Source organism: Eucalyptus grandis, chromosome 6 (assembly GCF_016545825.1).
Source record: "Eucalyptus grandis isolate ANBG69807.140 chromosome 6, ASM1654582v1, whole genome shotgun sequence".
Classification (NCBI taxonomy): Eukaryota; Viridiplantae; Streptophyta; class Magnoliopsida; order Myrtales; family Myrtaceae; genus Eucalyptus; species Eucalyptus grandis.
The window spans coordinates 13508995-13527769 of NC_052617.1; the positions used below are offsets into that span (position 1 = coordinate 13508995).

Sequence of the window (18775 nt, forward strand, 5' to 3'; positions counted from 1 at the left end):
TTTATGGAATAAGATGTTCTCAAAATTAACGCGTGTTCAGTCAGATTTGGGTCACAATATCTTTAGATACATTGACGCGGGCTGCCAAGAGAGAAAAGCGCGAGTCACTATAGGGATTCACCACATGTTGGATGGTGACTATTCCTTTGACTAACACGGATTCCTCTCAACTCAACTCAAAACCTAATTGACCATTGCTCGATACGTTTTTCCAACTAGATTTACTGATGAGGAGACCTCCTATTTGAACAACCATCTAATTTGTCGTGCGACATGCGAGTGCACTAGTCATCGGAGTCACATCATATGACTTTATTGATTTGTTATGTTCCTTTGCTCGTCTCGGATCGAGTTGAGACACGTTTATCTATGTTGTTGCTGAACTCTGGCGAGAAAAGATTAATTGGAACTTCGAAAAGAGTGAACGAAGTTAGAGGGTCAAAGTGCTAAAAAAGAGAGAGCGTGTCTAAGCATGTCCCTGGAAAGCGAGGACTGATTAGAACAAAGGTCGGAAATGCACTCATGCTTCACCCCCATAAATCCACAGTGCATGATAACAAACGTGTTGAGGAGACGAAGTATATCATCTTTTCTTTTCCATCAAAAGCTGACTTGGGGGAGAGGGAGAGAGGGAGGGGTTGCAACTTTGGACAAAAACCCTTAAAAAAGCAAAAGGCAAGAAAAAGCAAGAAAAGTTCTTATCATTCATGGTGGCTTTACATGAAGGAACTTCCCATCAAGATTGAAGGGGTGAATTCTCCTTTGGTGCCCTATGGAACCGTAGTGCACAAGTTTGGTTTTTGAAATCATGGGTCTTTTTCAACAAAGGTGGCTAAAGTGAGAACCCTTGCGTGGTGAATGCCATGCCAAATTACCATCATTCCACCTTTGTCAAATCTAGCACCTCACCTTTGATTAGATTTGCTTTTCACTATAAACATATAAGTCATAAGCCATAAAAATAAAAAGGGAGAAGACATCCCAATCATAATTCCTTTGCTAGGAAAGACCTCATCTTTTTGATATGTAATCATATCTCCATATGTGACATGATTTGGTAAACTAGAGGGATGCAATGTTGGAAAATTATGTTTTAATATAGTAATTTAGCACACATAAAACCAAAGTCACGCTTCATGATTCATTTACTTTGTTATTCTGCTGAAATTTCTGTAAATCGATTCCTCGAAACAGTATTTCAACTGACCGCATAGGGTAATGATCATTTAAGGACGGATCCTACTTATGAATAACACTATTAGATCTCGTTCATCCACTCAAGATCTCGAAACGCCATGTAGATACTCAATTGAAAAAGTCAAAAGAGAGAAAAAAGGAGGAGGAGCTTGCTCCTCAAGTGACTACGATCCGTACGGTGACAAATATAGCATCGTTGAACTAATGGGATTTTTAATTGACCTCGGGATGCATTTTCTCTCCGCTGCCATTGAGACTTTGGATTCAAAATTCAACAAAGTGGAAATGATACGAATTGACAACTTTTTCCTACTCAATGGGGTGGATGTAAATTCTCTAAGTTCCACCGATAGCATCTTCGCCTAAAAAGTCGTGGGGGTTGGTCTAATGGCTGCTAGCTAAATTGACAATTCTGGAGCCGTATCTTCAAACTTCAACAGATTAGGTAATTGGCACAATCTCGGCTGCAACTAACAATCGTGATTGCAGCCTGGAATTCAATGCTCGATGTTTGTGTGTCTGCAAGGAAAAAAACGAGACGAAAGGACAGGATAAAGAGCTCCGTTGACATCACATTGATTAGCCAAATAGTAATATACATGAATCGGGACACTTGGTTGAAGAAATAACACTATTTCCACATACATATCACGTGATCTAGTCACTTAATGACGATAAATATACATGAATCAGGACACTCGGTTGAAGAAATGACGTTTCGACAGATATATCACGTGATCAATTCGTTTAAAAGTCATGTCAATGAATGCTTCCGATACACTTCTCAAGCATGCAGGGAGATAATTATCAAAAAATCTTAAATATATTACATTGATGCTAATTTAAACATAAACATTTCGGTGTAGTCAATTTAATTATAAAACTTTTGACGATTTACCAATGTAATTATTCTGGTTAATTTTCTTCAAAAATCATTTACATGACTCTAGCGAGGGTCGATCTTGATGGTCCTCACACGTTGCCTGTGTCGGTGACCAGTGGACAAGAAGGAGAAAAAGAAAGAAATTTTTTAAAAAGAAAGAGAAAGAAAGAAAAGATTCATAATTTTTTTTTAAAATTACAAAAATCGTTCACATGAGCAACATAGAAATGCTATGTTAGCAAACTGTTAAAATAACTAAATTGAAATACGTATAATTAGTTAGAAACTTTTTTTGATAATTTCCAACTCAACACGTCTGTGCATTGAAAACAACCGGGAACCAAAAAGTTTAATCGATTATTCACACAAGAATCCCTACCCCCGGGGAACCCTCAATTCCATGAATTTCTGCCTTACAGATCTTGGGAATTCACCTTCCACACGTTGGAAGACTTTGTTCATGCTTCGAGATTGCAGTGAGCAGTGAAGAAGGAAAGAAGAAGAAGAAGAAGAAGAGGAGGTGGGTTTGGTGAGGGATCACGTGAAATTAGGCACCGAGTGGTTGACCTGACAACGGAGTGGCTGGGGGAACCGTCCAAAAAACCCCCCCACAAATCCGCTTAGATCACGGCAGCGCAGCGGCGCATCACCCGTGACGTCCGCTCACCGCCGCCCCGTTTTCTCTTCGCACCCACCGGCTGCTCCCGGTCAACAAATCTCCCGTCACGTCTTTGACTTGACAACCCCCTTTCCCCCCGCCCGCTCCCCTCGGTCCCCGGTTCCGCCAATCTCAGCTGGGCGCGCGTCCCCGACACGCGCCGCTCGGAGGCAGAGCACGCGCCCGGCACATGGAGATGGCACACCTAACATGATGGGATGCGCATAGGAAGTAAGGAAGGAGAGGAGCACTCATTGCTCGAGTCCCACGTTCTGGCCTGTGCTTTTTCGAGTGTGGTTTGTTTCATCATGAGAAATTGCCAGCTGCTCGGATCGGGAGTGATCCTCCATGTGGTCTGTTGATTGATATTTATGGTAAGACGTTTCGTCACGCGAATTACCACGACAATCTATTAAAACTCGAATCATCTTAGAAATCCTATCCATTTGTCCTTTCGAAATCAATTGAACAATTAAGTCTCAAATTACTCATGACTAGATTTGGGCATCTATTGTGATTTTATATAATAAGATAAATTTATATACATGTCGTAGTATGTATAGTGTTGCCATATCCATGTCATAGATAGTCTTGTCATAGTTAGTTCATGGGTCCTCGAGAATTTTGACAAGAGAACATTTGTACCTCACACGTGTATTGTAACGTCATATCCTGCAGTTAAACCCATGAACTTATGGGTGATAAGTTTTTGAGGTGACATAACTTGACCCTTTGTAGAGTTAATGGAAATCGATCCACCTAACCCAATAAAATAAAGATGTCTTGATGACACTTTATTAGTTATACATGCATCGTGTTACAATACATCGGATTCATGCCTCTGTGTGTGTGCCTCAATTTTTGTTTAGACTCAAATCAGTTTAAAGGATGAATCATAATTATTATGATTTTTTTAGACCCATATAAGATTTATGATGATCAACTATCTATGATTGATATGATCTATCTAGACCTAGATCAAGACGGCCAAAGAAAACCTTCTTTACATGTAGGCTAATACCCTACAAGGACCCCAAATATTTGGTCCAGTCCAAATTCTAAACCGGACATTTTTTTGTCTAAAAAAATACCTCAACTATTATGTACATAACTAAATTTATCCCGAAGTTCTTTTTGTCCACAAAAGAATAGCAAATTTGATCTATAGTCGCAATTTTATCTCCAACTTTTTCTTATTTGAAAAAACCCAGCGAGGTTTGCTCAAGTCCTAAATCTATTCCCTATTAACTTGTTGTTTAAGTAATCGTTGGTTATCATACATGGCATCCATGTGTACTTGCGGACATGGAATTTTGGTGCTGCTGAAAATAAGAAGTTACAAGTTCGAAGTAAAGCTGATCCTGGACTTAAATGGCGCGCATGACAAAATTTATGTTTCTCGATTTTTCGTTTCTCTGTTCCCCTAATTTGGAAACAACCGTTTAAATAACGCATTTGATTTCTCTATTTCAAACGATTTATATTCCGTAAATAGAGAAATCGAAGAAATCAGAAACTGAAATTTTTAACTTCTTAATTTCTGAAATAGAAATCAGAAACTGAAATCAAACTATATAAGAGAACCTTGCGCTTTCTTGCTAACTTAATTCACTCATAACCACAATTTCACAAATTATTGCTAATTTTCTTTTTCTTATTTTGCTTGTGTTTTTTTTTTTTTTTTTTTTTGCATTTTTTTTTCATTTTTCTTATAACTTCCTCTTTAGGATGAAAGGCAATCGAAGGCGTCCCCAATTTTAAAAAATGACCAAAGTTCTTAAATGCTTACTTAAAAACAATAGGGCTCTTTCCTCCTAGAAAAGGCACGCGCATGGCCAGTTGAAGAAAAAGTTCTTACTTAATAGATGAATAAAAAACGTGCCTAGAAATTTAACCTTATTTTTTTACGGATTCAAAATTCTTGCAAAATCAAAATAATTAGATTGTTACACAATCTTGAATTTTAATTCGAAGGCAACAGATTCAAAAGAATTTCTCTCTTTGCTATGTAAGGGCTATTAAAGGTTCATTGAGCAATAATAAAGAAATTAGGGATGAGCAACTGGACTTATTCAATTCGAGAATCAAAATAAACCGACATTTCTCCAATTGGTTCTTAACCATAAACATTACTTTAAGGTAGAATTCTTATATATTACTTTATACCATTAATTTTATTTTGTTGATAATATTGTATAATACTAATTTTTGATAAAATGACAAGGCTGTATAGGCGCCATTGATGGCACCCATATTCATGCTTCCGCAGTACTTGTTTGAACCTACGCATGATGAGCTTGCAAACGATACATTGACCGAGGAGAGAAACCAAATAAATACGCTTAGGAAAATAATTGCTAATAAAATGGCAAGAGATAATAACATGCCGGAAATTCTATAAAATTGTATTTTCAACTTTTGTAATGTATTAGTATTATTTCGACTATTATTTTGTATTTGAGGATTTCCTATGTTATTTTAGTATTATTTTGATTATTATTTTATATTTGAGGATTTCCTATGTTGTTATCTAATTAATTTATATTCTTAGATATAAAAATTTTGTTATGTTATCAAACGGATTTTTGTTTGAAATAAATTTTGAGTCGTTATCAAACGAGTTTCTTTGCTTAAAACTTGTCCTAATAGAAATTAAGAAATTGATTTCTATCCAAAATCATTTTCTGTTTCGAAATTTTGTAAATGCGCAAATCAAAGTTGACGATTTTTTTCCAAATAAAAAGAAGTTCGAGGTTGAATTGAAATTGAATTCAAAATTGATATATACATTTTTTAAAAGGATATTAGATCTTTGCACATGGCGACCGTGGAAGGGGGAAGCCATGAGCTATTAACCCCCCTCGTTAATTTTTGTCACCACACGCGCATGTAAGGCAACGTGGGACGGCAAGCCAAGCCTCTGCGTCCACTTGCAAGAGAAGCGCTAGTTAAGGCCGCACCACCACCAAAAGCCAGTGCCCTAAGAACCCTCATAATTGTGACCCACAAAAAGGAAAAAACCCCTCATAATCTCTTCCGAAACCCCACCACTTTCTCCCCCCCCGTAATCGCCAATTTTTACTCGTTTCCCCACACAAGGCGACACTAGACAAAAAGGACAAAATGTAGGTATTGACAATCAGTCAGGCCGGAGCCCGGCCCCGGGGGGGAGGGCCCCCTGCGTGTCAAGCCAAGAAGGAGATAGAAAAAGATAGGGGAATTAGATAATGAAGATGGGTCCAAAGAGAAGGACGGGGGAAAAAAAAAGTCAGCCCTCGCGTCTCCGTTTCAAACATCGTCGCCCGGAATCTCAGTTGCCTATTTTACTTTCCCATTTCCCTGTCCAGACCCCGTAGAATTCGAGGGCAGCAGTCCTCGTTTCACACGCACCGGATAATTACAAGGAAGAGGCAGGCGAGCTTTATCGAGTTAGGAGCAGTGACGTTAGATTCTCGACTAGGGTGAAGTTTTTCCTTTCCTCCGTTTTTGAAATACCTTATCGACTTCGCTTTCCCTTTTCCTTTCCTTTCCTTTTCTTTTCTTTATATCTCCACCCCGTCCGTTCCCTTCTTTTTTTTAACTCGCGAGTGTTCGTTTGATAAAGGGGAAAAAAATGGAGGGCGAGAGCGACGTCCTTGTTTGAATTCGCGAGCAGGGAATTTGGACCCACGAGTAGGAGAAAAGGAAAGGGGAAGGAAGAAAGAAAAAAAAAAAAAAAAAAGGAGAGAGAAGAGAAGAGAGGATTCGCCCGCTGTCGCTGTTGGGTTCTCAGGAGACTATTGCTTCAGTCGCAAGTGACGGTGGCTGCTGCTGCTGCTGCAAGTACCAAAATCTCAAGGCCTTCCAATAGCGGTCCCTCTTCGCCGGTAAAAATTCGTGCTTCTCTACTCTCTGTCCCTCTCTCTCTCTCTCACGCTATCTTTGGTTTTGCTGCTTCGAGATTCATTTCTTTTTTTATTTAACCAGCCCGACTGATCTTGGGATCTGGTATCGAGTGTAGCGCCGTTTGATCGTTGGGGCTGGCTGTCTCGTTGCTTCGCTTGCAAGCGCCGCTATCCTCGGCGCCGGGGGGGTTTTCTGCCTCGTGGGTCTTTGTGTTTTGGGGCGCGCGAGTTCGAGGCGAGCTTCTTCCACAGGGTTTATTATTTTAACTGTGTTCCCAAGAGAGGTTTTAAGCTGCTTCTGGTGCTGCTAATTTGCGTTCACTGCCGCCGCTGCTTCTGTGGTGTCCTGAGGCGCTTGCTGAGAGCACCCAAAAAGGAGGAAGAGCGAGCCCCGTGTGTTGTTTCTTGGTGGAGTGACATCTGAGCTCTACGCATGCACGGTTGAGCTCAGTTGCCGTCCGCTTCTTTCCTTGGTTTCGGGGTCTGAGGATTCGTTTTCGGAGGAGCATTGGCGGAAGCAGGTAATGCTCTCCCTGCCTGCTTCGTTTCGTCCGTGAGGTGCTGTTTGGCATGTGGGCGTGCAGGTTTCTCCATACGAGTTGATGGGACCGTTGGCCTTGATTTGAGCTGAAGATCAAGTTGAATAATAACAATGCTGAAGCTTTTTCCAGGGATTTCCCTGAAATGGGTCTTCCTGGCCTTCTCTTTGTGTTCATTTCTATGTCTGAAAACCACAGCACAATCTTGTGATCCAAGTGATCGCTTGGCATTGAAGGAATTCGCCAGTAACCTCACCGGCGCGTCAATTATTGCTGCTTGGTCCGATGATCTTCTTTGCTGTAGGTGGGATGGTGTTTTCTGCGAGAAATTAAGTAACTCATCAACTTCCTTTAGAGTTACTAAGTTGAATCTGTCGGACCGAGGCCTCCAAGGCTTCGTGTCTCCCTCCTTGGGCAGTCTGAGTGAGCTGAAATTGCTCGATCTCTCGTACAATCATCTCGAAGGTGATTTGCCTTCTGAATTTTCGCTCTTGAAGAAGTTGAAGTATTTCGATTTGAGCCATAATATGTTGTCGGGACCAGCTTGGGGAGCATTATCTGGTCTTACATCCATCCAATCTTTGAATATTTCTAGCAATCAGTTCACTGGGGGTTTGCTCGAGCTTGGGGATTATCCTAATCTTCTTGTGTTCAATATCAGCAACAATTCTTTCTCTGGAAGCTTCAATTTTAATGTCTGCAGTTCATCTAACAGTATTCGTGTCCTCGATTTATCGTTGAACCATTTGGTGGGGGGTCTCGATGGCCTGGAGAAGTGCGGGCTGTCTCTTCAGCAACTACATCTGGATACTAATTCCCTTTCTGGCCATCTCCCAGAATCTTTGTATAGCATGTCGTCTCTGGAGCAACTCTCTCTATCTGGGAACAACTTCTCAGGCTCATTGAGCACGAACTTAAGTAATCTTTCTAGCCTCAAAGCCTTGATTGTCTGTGGAAATCGGTTTTCAGGCCCTTTTCCTGACGTTTTTGCAAACCTTAAGCAGTTAGAACAGTTAATTGCACATTCAAATTCATTCTCAGGGCTACTTCCTTCAAGCCTGTCTCTCTGTCCAAACCTTAGAGTGCTGGACCTCCGGAACAATTCTCTGACTGGCCAAATCGATCTAAACTTCACCAAGTTGTCCTGTCTCTCTACAGTTGACCTAGCCTCCAATCATTTCTCTGGCCCTCTTCCAGATTCCTTGTCCAGTTGCCATGAGCTGAAAATTTTAAGCCTTGCCAAGAATAGTTTCAGTGGAGACATCCCCGTAAGTTACGGAAAGCTCACATCCCTCTTGTTTGTCTCTTTGTCAAACAACAGTATTGTTAACTTATCCGGTGCTTTGTCCGTGCTTCAGCAGTGCAAAAATCTGAGCACTCTTATCCTCACAAAGAACTTCCACGGGGAGGAAATTCCTGGAAATGTGACCGGTTTCAAAAGTCTGATGGTTTTAGCTCTTGGAAATTGTGCTCTCAGGGGTCAAATCCCTGTGTGGCTATTGAGTTGCCCAAAGTTACAAGTTCTTGATTTGTCATGGAATCATTTCGATGGAAGCATCCCTTTTTGGATGGGGAAGATGGAGAACTTGTTTTATTTGGATCTGTCGAACAACTCTCTTTCTGGGGAGATCCCCAAGAGTTTAACAGAGTTGAAATGGCTTGTCTCTCCAAACTCTGTCTCGCCAAATCTCACTGCTTCTGCTGGAATCCCTCTATATGTCAAGAGAAATAAGAGTGCAAATGGCTTACCATACAACCAGGTCTCGAGCTTTCCTCCCTCAATGTATCTGAGCAACAACAGACTGAATGGGACTATATGGCCTGAAATTGGTCAGTTGAAGCAGCTTCATGTCTTGGATTTGAGCAGGAATAACATAACCGGAATGATTCCTTCTTCCATCTCAGGTATGGAGAATTTAGAAGTGCTGGACTTATCCAATAACAATCTTTATGGATCGATCCCAGATTCGCTTGAGGAGCTCACATTCCTCTCGAAGTTTAGTGTGGCCAATAATCACTTAACAGGTCCAGTTCCTACTGGGGGTCAATTTGGGAGCTTTACAAGCTCTAGTTTTGAAGGGAACCCTGGGCTTTGTGATGAACTAGATTCTCCATGTGATGTAACTGATAATATGGGGATGAGGCCTAATAGTACGTCTGGGCCCCATAATAAATTCGGCCGTAGAAGCAGCATTGTTGTTGTAACAACCGGTGCTGCGATAGGGGTTTCAATACTGCTGGTTGCCATTTTGCTGAAGATCTTGAGGAGGGACGTCAACGATCATATAGATGACTTGCATGAGGAACTAGGCAGGCCTCATAGGTTATCTGGAACTCTTGAATCTTCCAAACTGGTGCTCTTCCCAAATTCAGACTGCAAAGATCTTACAGTTGCGGACTTGTTAAAGTCAACAAGCAATTTTAGCCAAGCGAACATTATTGGCTGCGGTGGATTCGGTTTAGTTTACAAAGCTAATCTCCCGAACGGCATGAAAGCTGCAATCAAGAGGCTTTCTGGGGATTGTGGTCAGGTCGAACGGGAATTCCATGCCGAAGTGGAGGCTCTATCAAGGGCTCAGCACAAGAACCTTGTTTCTCTCCAAGGTTATTGTCGCCATGGTAACCATAGGTTGCTGATATATTCGTACATGGAGAATGGAAGTCTAGATTACTGGCTGCATGAGTGTAATGATGGAGGATCTGTTCTTGCATGGGATGTCAGGCTCAAGATAGCTCAAGGAGCTGCGCGGGGATTGGCGTACCTGCACAAGGTTTGCGAACCAAATATTGTCCATCGAGATGTGAAATCCAGCAACATACTATTGGATGAGAAGTATGAGGCTCATTTAGCTGATTTTGGCCTCTCGCGGCTGCTTCGTCCCTATGATACTCATGTGACTACAGATTTGGTCGGAACTTTAGGGTATATTCCTCCAGAGTATAGCCAGACATTGACAGCCACCTTCAGAGGCGATGTTTATAGTTTCGGTGTCGTTCTTCTGGAGCTTCTTACTAGTAGAAGGCCTGTGGAAGTTATCAAAGGCAAGAATTGCAGGGATCTGGTTTCTTGGGTGTTTCAGATGAAGTCTGAGAAGAGGGAGGAAGAGATCATTGACCCGTCGATATGGGTCAAGGATCACGAGAGGCAGGTGTTGGAAGTGCTCAGTGTGGCATGTAATTGCACTGACCGGGATCCCAGGAGGAGACCCTCGATTGAGCAGGTCGTGTCGTGGCTCGACAGGGTTGGTATTGAGGGTTCTCCAGGATCCTGACTCAATTGCCTCTCTTTGCAAACTGAAGAGGATTATCCATGGACATTGTACATGTAAAGCTACAAACTGTTCCTAGTTCCTGCAATGCTGGGATAGTGTCGAGAGGCCATGTCATCACAGCAATAACAGGAAAAATCTTTGGCTATGCATACTGAAACATCAAATCTTTTGTATCTTTAGGTTGTTTCGCCTTTTATATTCTATAAATAAGAAGTTTCCCCCAGTATTCTTTGCATCAGCATATGTTCCTGCTCATGAAAAGTTAAATTCTGTGTATAAGAGTTACTCAGGTCAATTGCGCCTAAAATTTGACATGGCGGTCTGCATAGCAGTGTCAATATTATCTATTCTCTGTATGCTTGAATATGTACAGGGTCTAACACCATTCCTCCGAATGACTGCCATAACTGCTGGACCGTGAATATAAAGAACATTAACATTTATGAAGAAAATGAGCCTGTCCATCGTAATCTGAGGATTTTTATACAGCTAAAAGGACAAGTACACTTTTTAGGTTCAGGAGCAGCATCGAGTACGAGAAAATATTGGTTACATCTTATGTAACAGCCTGGCAAACAAGAAGGCGGTGGGAGCGCGACACGTGTCCTCGTGGGACCCATAAGGTCAGGCGCCATCTTCCTCTCCTCAAGAAAATATTGGGTACGTCTTATGTAACAGCCTGGCAAACAAGAAGAGTACACATCTCTTTTTTGAGTGTCCCTTCAGTTGGATAATATTCAGACACTGAAGGTGATTGGAACTCTGAGGCTCAATGGGCTATGCAAAACTTGAAAAGGAAACCTTTCTATAGGGTGCTGTTGAAGTTACCTTGGGATGGTGTCAATTTACTTCCTTTGGAAGGAGAGAAATGCAGATTTGCATGAAGGGGTTAACTCCTTCAGTTGACAGGAGTCACTGAGGATGTCTTATGTGCAGTCGTGGTGCAACTGTCTCCCTTGAGACTAAGCAAGTCAATGTTATCAGCTGCGGACGCAGTGTGATGCGGAAACTGGAGGAATTGGGCCAACTGATTGCTTGCGAGGTTACTGTGAAATGACGGTGTTTGTCCTGTGATGATGTATCCTGGGTTTTTGGCCGTGGAAAAAGTGCTAAAATAGTCTTAAATCTATTGTATTGATTCATTAATTCAGTTCTCAGCCTTTTAATTAAATTAATTTAATCCTAAATATTTTGACAAGAGTATCGATTAAGTCCATTCGATCAATTTTGACCAGAAATTGCTAACATGGATGTCTTATGTAGCATGATTGGCACTACGAAGATTATCATAAATGTCATTTATATCTGAGGTATAGATTATTCATTACATGAATAAATTTCATTTAATATGAATAACTTTACCAATGTTTCTTACTACACAAAAAATCATAGTAGATATTACAAATACCCAACCTCATTGCCATAAAATTTAAGTATAATCTATTTCATTAGTTGAATACATTTCACTTTAAAAAGGCATATGGAAAAATGCGATAAAGATGATAATAAAATAATCAAAAAGATATATCTTGTCAAAAAAAAAAGGAAAATAAAAAAAAATGATATAAATATATATATATATTAAAAAATACGAATTATTATTATGTGAATAAAATACATTGTATAAGAACATGTCGCTTAAATTTAAGACAAAAATCAAATTAATACAAAAGTATTAGAAAGATATTATCTTATTTCACATGGGACTTTGTAGTTTTTAGCTTATCAAAATAATTTATTTATAAAATAACGAAATTGAGAAAATTCAGCATTTACTTTATAAATAAATCTTTATAGTAACATTAAGATAAATAAATCATAGTGAAGAAAGAAAGGAATTCTTGTTAGTGGATATGTTATTCCGCATGAAAAAAAGGAAAAAAGAACGATTAATCCCATAATCGAATACCCAATTTCAAAATTCAGAGTTTTTTTTTTTTTTGTCGGTATCTATTCCTACTCTAACTAAATTTACTATTAATTTTTATTAAATTTTATTGGATTTGAATGACACACTAATAATTGACAGGTTATAAATTCGAGGTTTTATTCTTCGTTTATTACATGTGTACTAATATGTATATTTTCGTGGTATTAATCCAATTTTACGGAAACTAACGAAAATAAAATTTTTAGCACACAAGTATACTAGTTCAAGAATTTTGATGGTCAAAAATTTAATTTATGATAAATTTATCACAGATAACCCAAAAACAAAAGAAAATAATTGTTGGGCTACAATTATAATTAAGCAGAGATTGGGGACCATCCTAGCAAGAGCCCAAAGTTCAGGGCAAATGAAAAGTTCGCTCCAGCCTGCTTCTGATTTCAAGTCGATCGAGAGACGGCGCAGCGAAAGCGGTCGTGAAACCCTCCGAACATCTCTCAGGTACAATCATCTCTTCGATCGCGAACATCGCTTGCGCTTTCCGCTATTTCCATCGTCGCCGTGTTGTCAGGTTCGAGGAGCGAGCAGCTCTTCGTTGCGCCTGGCTGCGATCTTTTTGCCGGTGCGATTTTGGGTATTACGTTCGTACTGTTGCGGATGATGGGACCGAGCTGGGGTGGAGTCGTGAGCAATGACGTGTTAAGTGCTGGTAGTCATTTGTTGAGTGAGGGTGAGTTAGCAATGCGGTGAGTGTGAGCTGGGGGCGCGGGTTTCTTGATGTGAATGGCGAGTGCTGGAAAATTTGAGTGTGGCACAGCAAGTGTTTGGTTTAATGTCTGATAGAAACTTGGTTACACGGGCTGTCGATGTGATTTTTTTATGAACAGATAAACTGCGAGGTAATGTAGTTGCTCTACCGAATGTACTACTCTGATGAAGTATGATCTTGGTTCTAGATCACGCCGGAATTTCATTTAGGACACACCCATTTGCTACCGCTACTCCTACCCATTTAGAATTGAGGGTTCGGAGATGGCAGGTAAGGTTCAGACGTTGTCTGAATGTTTGGCTGGGAGGTTGATGTCCCAACCTAGGTTGATGTCCCAACCTGCCATTGTAAGGATATGTCATTCTTTAGTCGATGGCGGTCATTGGCAGCGGAGTAAGCCTTGAGCTGGCCAATTGTGCATATACCATTTCATACATTTAGTGTAGCTATGAACACCTATGAGGCTATGACAGTTTCGTTGGAGATCAAATCGAAGAGTCGAAAGAATACTGATCAAAGAGTGTTGATAATTTACTCCAGTGCTTCCCCTGGCCAGTGGCATGCAGAAGCTTAGTCATGTGAAATTGTGTTTGCCAATTGTTCTTGTCACTATTTTCTTTGCCATGTTGTTCTCTCTACTTTATTTTGAGGATATGCTGTACGATTCTTTTCTTCAGAAGGGCACAAGGTATAAATACTATGCTTTTTTTTCTTGGAAGAATTATTGAGCAAGTGATAATTCTAGTGTATGTTCTGCTACACTGTGTTTCAAGTGTCTTCACGTTAGTGAGAAGTCTCTACTGAAGCATTGTCAAAGCATTCATTGATTCATAGAATGCGCGATATGAGACCATGATATTTGGTTGGTGATTTTTCTTTTATTGGCCAAGCTCTAACTGGATACATAACAGAGTTCCCACATTTTTTTTGGGAATGTCCAGTAAAAGTTTTAGAAAAGGGATCAATCTCCCTCTAGGACCCGACACCAGGAGCTTCATCAAGAACTGAAAGACAAAATGTACTAATGAGAGTGTCTACTTAGCATCTGATTCGATAGCAATAGTAAATGGCTCCTAGGAGGTCAGAAGGGGCCTTTACTCAGTCTATATTCAAATTTTCTTAGTGATTTTCCAATAATTTCCAGCTTCTAGCTCCAATGTATTCCAATCCTGGAGAATATTGAGCCTTTCGTGGTATTATCAGAGTGGCCTGAGGTTAATTGGGGTGAAATCTAAAATAAACAGGCTGAAGCAATTTGAAAATTGAACATACTATGTTATTCTTCCTCAGATTGATGCTCTTTATTGGAGATGTTTTACTCATACCAATCATGAGTGGTAATTTGGCATCAATTGTAGACAGAATAACATTTAACTGCCCTAATTGGATAACATTTACTTTCTTGAACTGCTTTCTGCATGCAAGCCATGTTTAAATGATCAATGGCACTGCTTTGGAATAGCAAATTCATATTGTGGGCATGTTCATATCAATCCAATAATTCTAGAACCCTCAAAAGGGTTGAAGCAGTTCTTTCATCTCAAAATTTTCTATTGTTTTCTTTAATTTTCGAAGTCATGTTGGAAAAGCTTTGATTTTGTGACTCCATCTGTGCATAGTTTGATACTTAGGTTCAAATTCCTTGTGGATTATCACTTGAAAGGCTAATTTACCGTGCTTTTGAGGAAAAATAATTTTTTTAAAATTTTTTGTTATGGTCCATAGAGAAGCTCAACACTTGGGCTGATGGCTGGTAAAGCTGCCCAATCTGTGGTGAAGACGATTGCAGAGTACCAATACCCGTGGCGGGAGAAGTTGGTGAAATACAGGAGTGAGCTATCCAAGGGCGTGTGGGGGTATTGGGAGTTGGGAGCATGGAAGCCACTGGGAATCAGCGCACGTCGCCGAGCTAGGCTACGCAAGGAAGTCCTACTTGCAGGTGAAGATTGGCCATATGACCCTGAGAGGAAAGAGATGAGAACCAAGAGGAAAGGGCACAAGTGCGATAGGATAGCCGCCGAGAAACGGGAGAACACCGCAAGACTGATGGAGAAAATGCCGGATTTGTTGCAGGCGTACAAGAAGCGGAGATGGGAGAAGAAGATGAAGGAAGAAGACAAGAAATAGTCACAATTTCGTTCAGTCTCCTCGCTTCCCGGCTCTTGTGATGTTAGCTGTATGGTAAAAATCTTTGGTGATAATAATCCTTGCTCACTCGGACCCAATTTTGGCCTTTTATCTTGTGTTTTCAGATCTATAGATCAAAAATTAACTGAATGGATTAGGCGTAGGCTTCTTGTCATTCGAACGAAATGTTCACCTTTTTCTTAATCAAAATGAAGTTTTTAATTCGGATTCGCGATTTTAACTTGATTTTGTGCTTTTGGTTTTCAAAACTGTACGTATACCCAGCATTCTGCAGCATGCTTACTGTGTGATGTGTAAGGCATAGCATTGTCTTGATGGTGTTCCTAAAACGCACGAGACATTGGATCCATGTTCTTGCCTCGGCCTAAGGCCTTTCTAGAGGGCACTGAACTAGGATCGGGAGACTGCCAAAAGGACCGGGCCGTTGTCCTGTCTCACTCATTTTCAGCTTAATCCCTGCTACGAGACAAAAAGTAAACGGGACAAATCGTTTGAAGTGAAGAATAAACATGTGTCGAGCGCATGAAAATCCACCACCATGGCATTAAAAGTCCATGCATACTCAGGCATGTCCCAGGAGAAAGCGCCACGTGTCCGATTCTTGCCATCGTCCGCTCACTAGACCTTGCCACCTTTCACTCCCTGTGCTTCCTGCGGGCGGTGGCTACAGGCTGACGTTATATTTCCAGGACGTGGGGAGGAACAAGATGGGGAAGGCAAAGGGAAAGCGGACAGACGAGCTGAAGAGAGATGGCCAATATGTTCAGGGCAAATAGAGCTCTCCTCAACAACAGCTTCAGGGCTTCGTCCAGAGACCCATCTTTCTATGTCCAACGCACTGTCCGGCCGTCTAGGGCTTGCTTTCTCTCCTCTGCTTTTGAACGTGCAGAAGTATACTTATATTTCTTTTCTATCCTCCTAGGATTTTATTTCAATTAGGATATCCTGAGTGATGTGGTGAGTTTATCCTTTGAATCTCAGGGCAGCAATGCTGTGGCCGAAACGAGCCCCGGAGATCGTGGGACAGGGATCCCGGAAACGGGGTCTGACCCGGTGAGGGACGGGATGTACGAAGCCAAGCAAGAGGCCCTCGACCCCGATGAGGGCCGGGCCAGTGCTGTGACAGGATATATGGCCGACAGAGCGAGGGACGGGCCCGAGAAGGCGAAGGAGATGTCCAACCGGGTGGGCGAGACGGCCAAGAAGACGATGGACGGCGCCTGGAAGGCAGCCAGGGAGACCACCGAGGAGATTAAGGAGGCGGTGGCGGCGGGCGGCCGCAGTCACAGCGAGGAGGAGAAGAGAGGGCCGAATCATGAGAACTCGGAGGGTGACGAGAACGTGGACGATTTGAGGAGGCGTGCAGGAGGATACGATAAAGCGGAGTGAGATTATAAAGAAGCTCTGAATGCTGATTCTCTTGTTTAAATGTAACTGAACAAACTTTTGTAATTTCGAGTCTTGAATTAGACATGGAAAAAACGTCACTTCTGATCTAATATTTGTTGAAACCATAAAGAAAGAGGGATCCTCGTGATTAATGACGGTGCTTATGTTGCGCTATGTAATTGACAAAATTTCTGGTCATTTCTCTACCATCAAAATCATGAGAAGCCCTGACGATCTTAAAGTTGTAATACAGGCCCGGTCCGGCCCAACATTGACTGGGCCTCAGTAAAGATTCCAGGCCCTCCTCCCTTGACGGGCCAAATTTTCGGTTCAACCCCGCCCAATGAGGAGGTCTACCCTGCAATTATATAACTAATTTATATAGTTTTAGGAATCTGAAAAAAACTAAGTGCTAAAAGTAAGGGAGAATATATGAAAATTGTCGAGGATCGTGACAATTAAAGAAAATGATTAATACCACAAAAAATCTAAATAAATATACTTGTGATACTCTAAACTAATTTTTTAATTACTAAAAACCTTAAACCGGTACACATGTGATAAATTTACTTTTCGTTAGTTATTGTCAAATTAATGAGTTAGATGGGTATATTAACTTGGGATTTTACCATATTTTCCTTTCTTTCTTCTAGAAGAATGCTTTTGAAAATGCTTCTTTTTCTTGTTTGGAAAATCACAAGAAAAATCTCTATGGCCACATTTGATTTGGAGGCCTTGCCAAGCATCCTGTTGCTTTATGATAATTCCTAGAATGCTTTTTTCCTTAGGCATAATTCATCAATGGCTTTGTGAATCTCTTGTTGGATTTCTCCAAGGGAAACATCTAGGATTATCCAATTCTTTGATTGGAAATATTTGTCAACCATATTGCCAATTTATTTTGGCACAGATGACAAGAAAATTGATTTGAGAGTTGGATCTCAACCGAGGGCATAGTAGAGCTTCATCATTTCTTGGAAATGTCGATCAAGATCTTTTCGCTCATAAGGATAATATTTTCTCTCAAAGAATTATTTCCCTTTTTGCTCTATGATGTCCTTCAGCCTCCCGAAAAAGAAATGGTGGAGAATATGAATCATCTAGTCAAAATCTTATGCCAAGAAAGTATCTAATTTGTTGGAGCAAGAGCCAATCACCAATCTAACAAATTGCCTATAAATCTGGCAGTGAACTCGAGGAGAATATGCAACTAGTCATTTTCTAGATTAATAGCTTTGGTGTTCATCTAGGTATAGAACTCTTGTAGTCTAGCATGTCACTTGTGATATGGGATATCATCAAGTGTGAAGGTGAGATTGAAGGTCTTATTCCCATAATCGATATTCTAGAAGGGAAAATATATCATATTTTCTTCATTTTCTTCTTTAGGTTGCATCATGAAGCTAATGGGGGCTTGTTCAAGAACATGTTGAGCCTACTCATCGTCCATGGAAGCAGATGACAAAGTGTTTAACTTAGACCCAAAAGCTTCAAAGTATGAATCTTGTATAGATTGGATTTTGTCACAACCTATCATGGTGATACTCGTCTTAACATGTTCTCTTAGAATTGACTCAAGGGGGTTGGAGATTATGTGTGAAGATGGAGGGTGAGTTGGTGGAGGCTCAGACTGTTTTGATTTTGTCGGTTCTTTTGCCAGTTTGGCTGCAGATTTCAGTTTTTATTTTGCTAAGAACCTTTCTTTGATGGCCCTCATGTCATGTCTACGAGTAGGAGTGGTCCAATTTAAACTAGAAAGTATAAACGGAAGGGATGGATTAGTGGTGAAACTTAAAGGAAGAAATGAAGATTTTTCCCATGAAGAGGAAAATAATTGATCAAAGATAGAAGTAGAAGAAGAGGGGTTGTGATTCCTCTCTCGGCTTGTTTCGAGTTCCTTGATCTATTTCTAAAGTCTTTTTACTTCAACTAACCATCAAGGAATGTTTTGGTCTTACTAACCCAACTTTTATTTTTTGTAGTTTCATCCGGTAAAATTGAAGAAGCTTGTTTTGGATCACTGAGGTCTAATCTAGCTGTTGATGGACATGATCTAGTCAAGTTTTGACTTCTTCCACTTCGGTCTGGACTTTAGCCGCTCAAGTTTTGAGAGCATTAAAGCCTGCTTGTTGTTCGCACCTCAATATG

At 40.7% G+C, this 18775-nt stretch overlaps 3 protein-coding genes across 5 annotated transcripts; all 3 read left to right on the forward strand.

The window, feature by feature from the left end:
* Positions 1–6060: 6060 nt before the first annotated feature.
* LOC104448471 (phytosulfokine receptor 2) lies at positions 6061–10747 on the forward strand. Of its 3 annotated transcripts, XM_039315435.1 has the most exons (3): positions 6061–6199; positions 6343–6604; positions 6739–10747. In XM_039315435.1, the coding sequence occupies exon 3, from the start codon at positions 7275–7277 to the stop codon at positions 10431–10433; it is 3159 nt and encodes a 1052-aa protein (XP_039171369.1). In that variant the 5' UTR covers positions 6061–6199; positions 6343–6604; positions 6739–7274; the 3' UTR covers positions 10434–10747. The 3 variants fall into 3 exon arrangements, with proteins under 3 accessions (XP_039171369.1, XP_039171370.1, XP_039171368.1); XM_039315436.1 differs by having other exon boundaries at positions 6061–6604; positions 6705–10747; XM_039315434.1 differs by having other exon boundaries at positions 6061–6604.
* Positions 10748–12695: 1948 nt separating this feature from the next.
* LOC120294621 lies at positions 12696–15380 on the forward strand. The gene is made up of 2 exons (XM_039314913.1): positions 12696–12822; positions 14816–15380. Exon 2 carries the CDS (start codon positions 14837–14839, stop codon positions 15215–15217), a length of 381 nt encoding a protein of 126 aa, XP_039170847.1. The 5' UTR covers positions 12696–12822; positions 14816–14836; the 3' UTR covers positions 15218–15380.
* A 116-nt stretch (positions 15381–15496) lies between these two features.
* On the forward strand, positions 15497–16627 carry LOC120294321. The gene is made up of 2 exons (XM_039314365.1): positions 15497–16129; positions 16220–16627. The coding sequence occupies exons 1-2, from the start codon at positions 15989–15991 to the stop codon at positions 16625–16627; spliced, it is 549 nt and encodes a 182-aa protein (XP_039170299.1). The 5' UTR covers positions 15497–15988.
* The last annotated feature ends 2148 nt before the right edge of the window (positions 16628–18775 follow it).

Excerpts from the sequence above, each read along its gene's own strand:
- LOC120294621 (XM_039314913.1), top strand. The coding sequence starts at position 14,837 with ATGGCTGGTAAAGCTGCCCAATCTGTGGTGAAGACGATTGCAGAGTAC.
- LOC104448471 (XM_039315436.1), top strand. The coding sequence starts at position 7,275 with ATGCTGAAGCTTTTTCCAGGGATTTCCCTGAAATGGGTCTTCCTGGCC.
- LOC120294321 (XM_039314365.1), top strand. The coding sequence starts at position 15,989 with ATGGCCAATATGTTCAGGGCAAATAGAGCTCTCCTCAACAACAGCTTC. Across the intron at positions 16,130-16,219 it reads CTGCTTTTGAACGTGCAGAA|GGCAGCAATGCTGTGGCCGA; the intron begins GTATACTTATAT and ends TTTGAATCTCAG.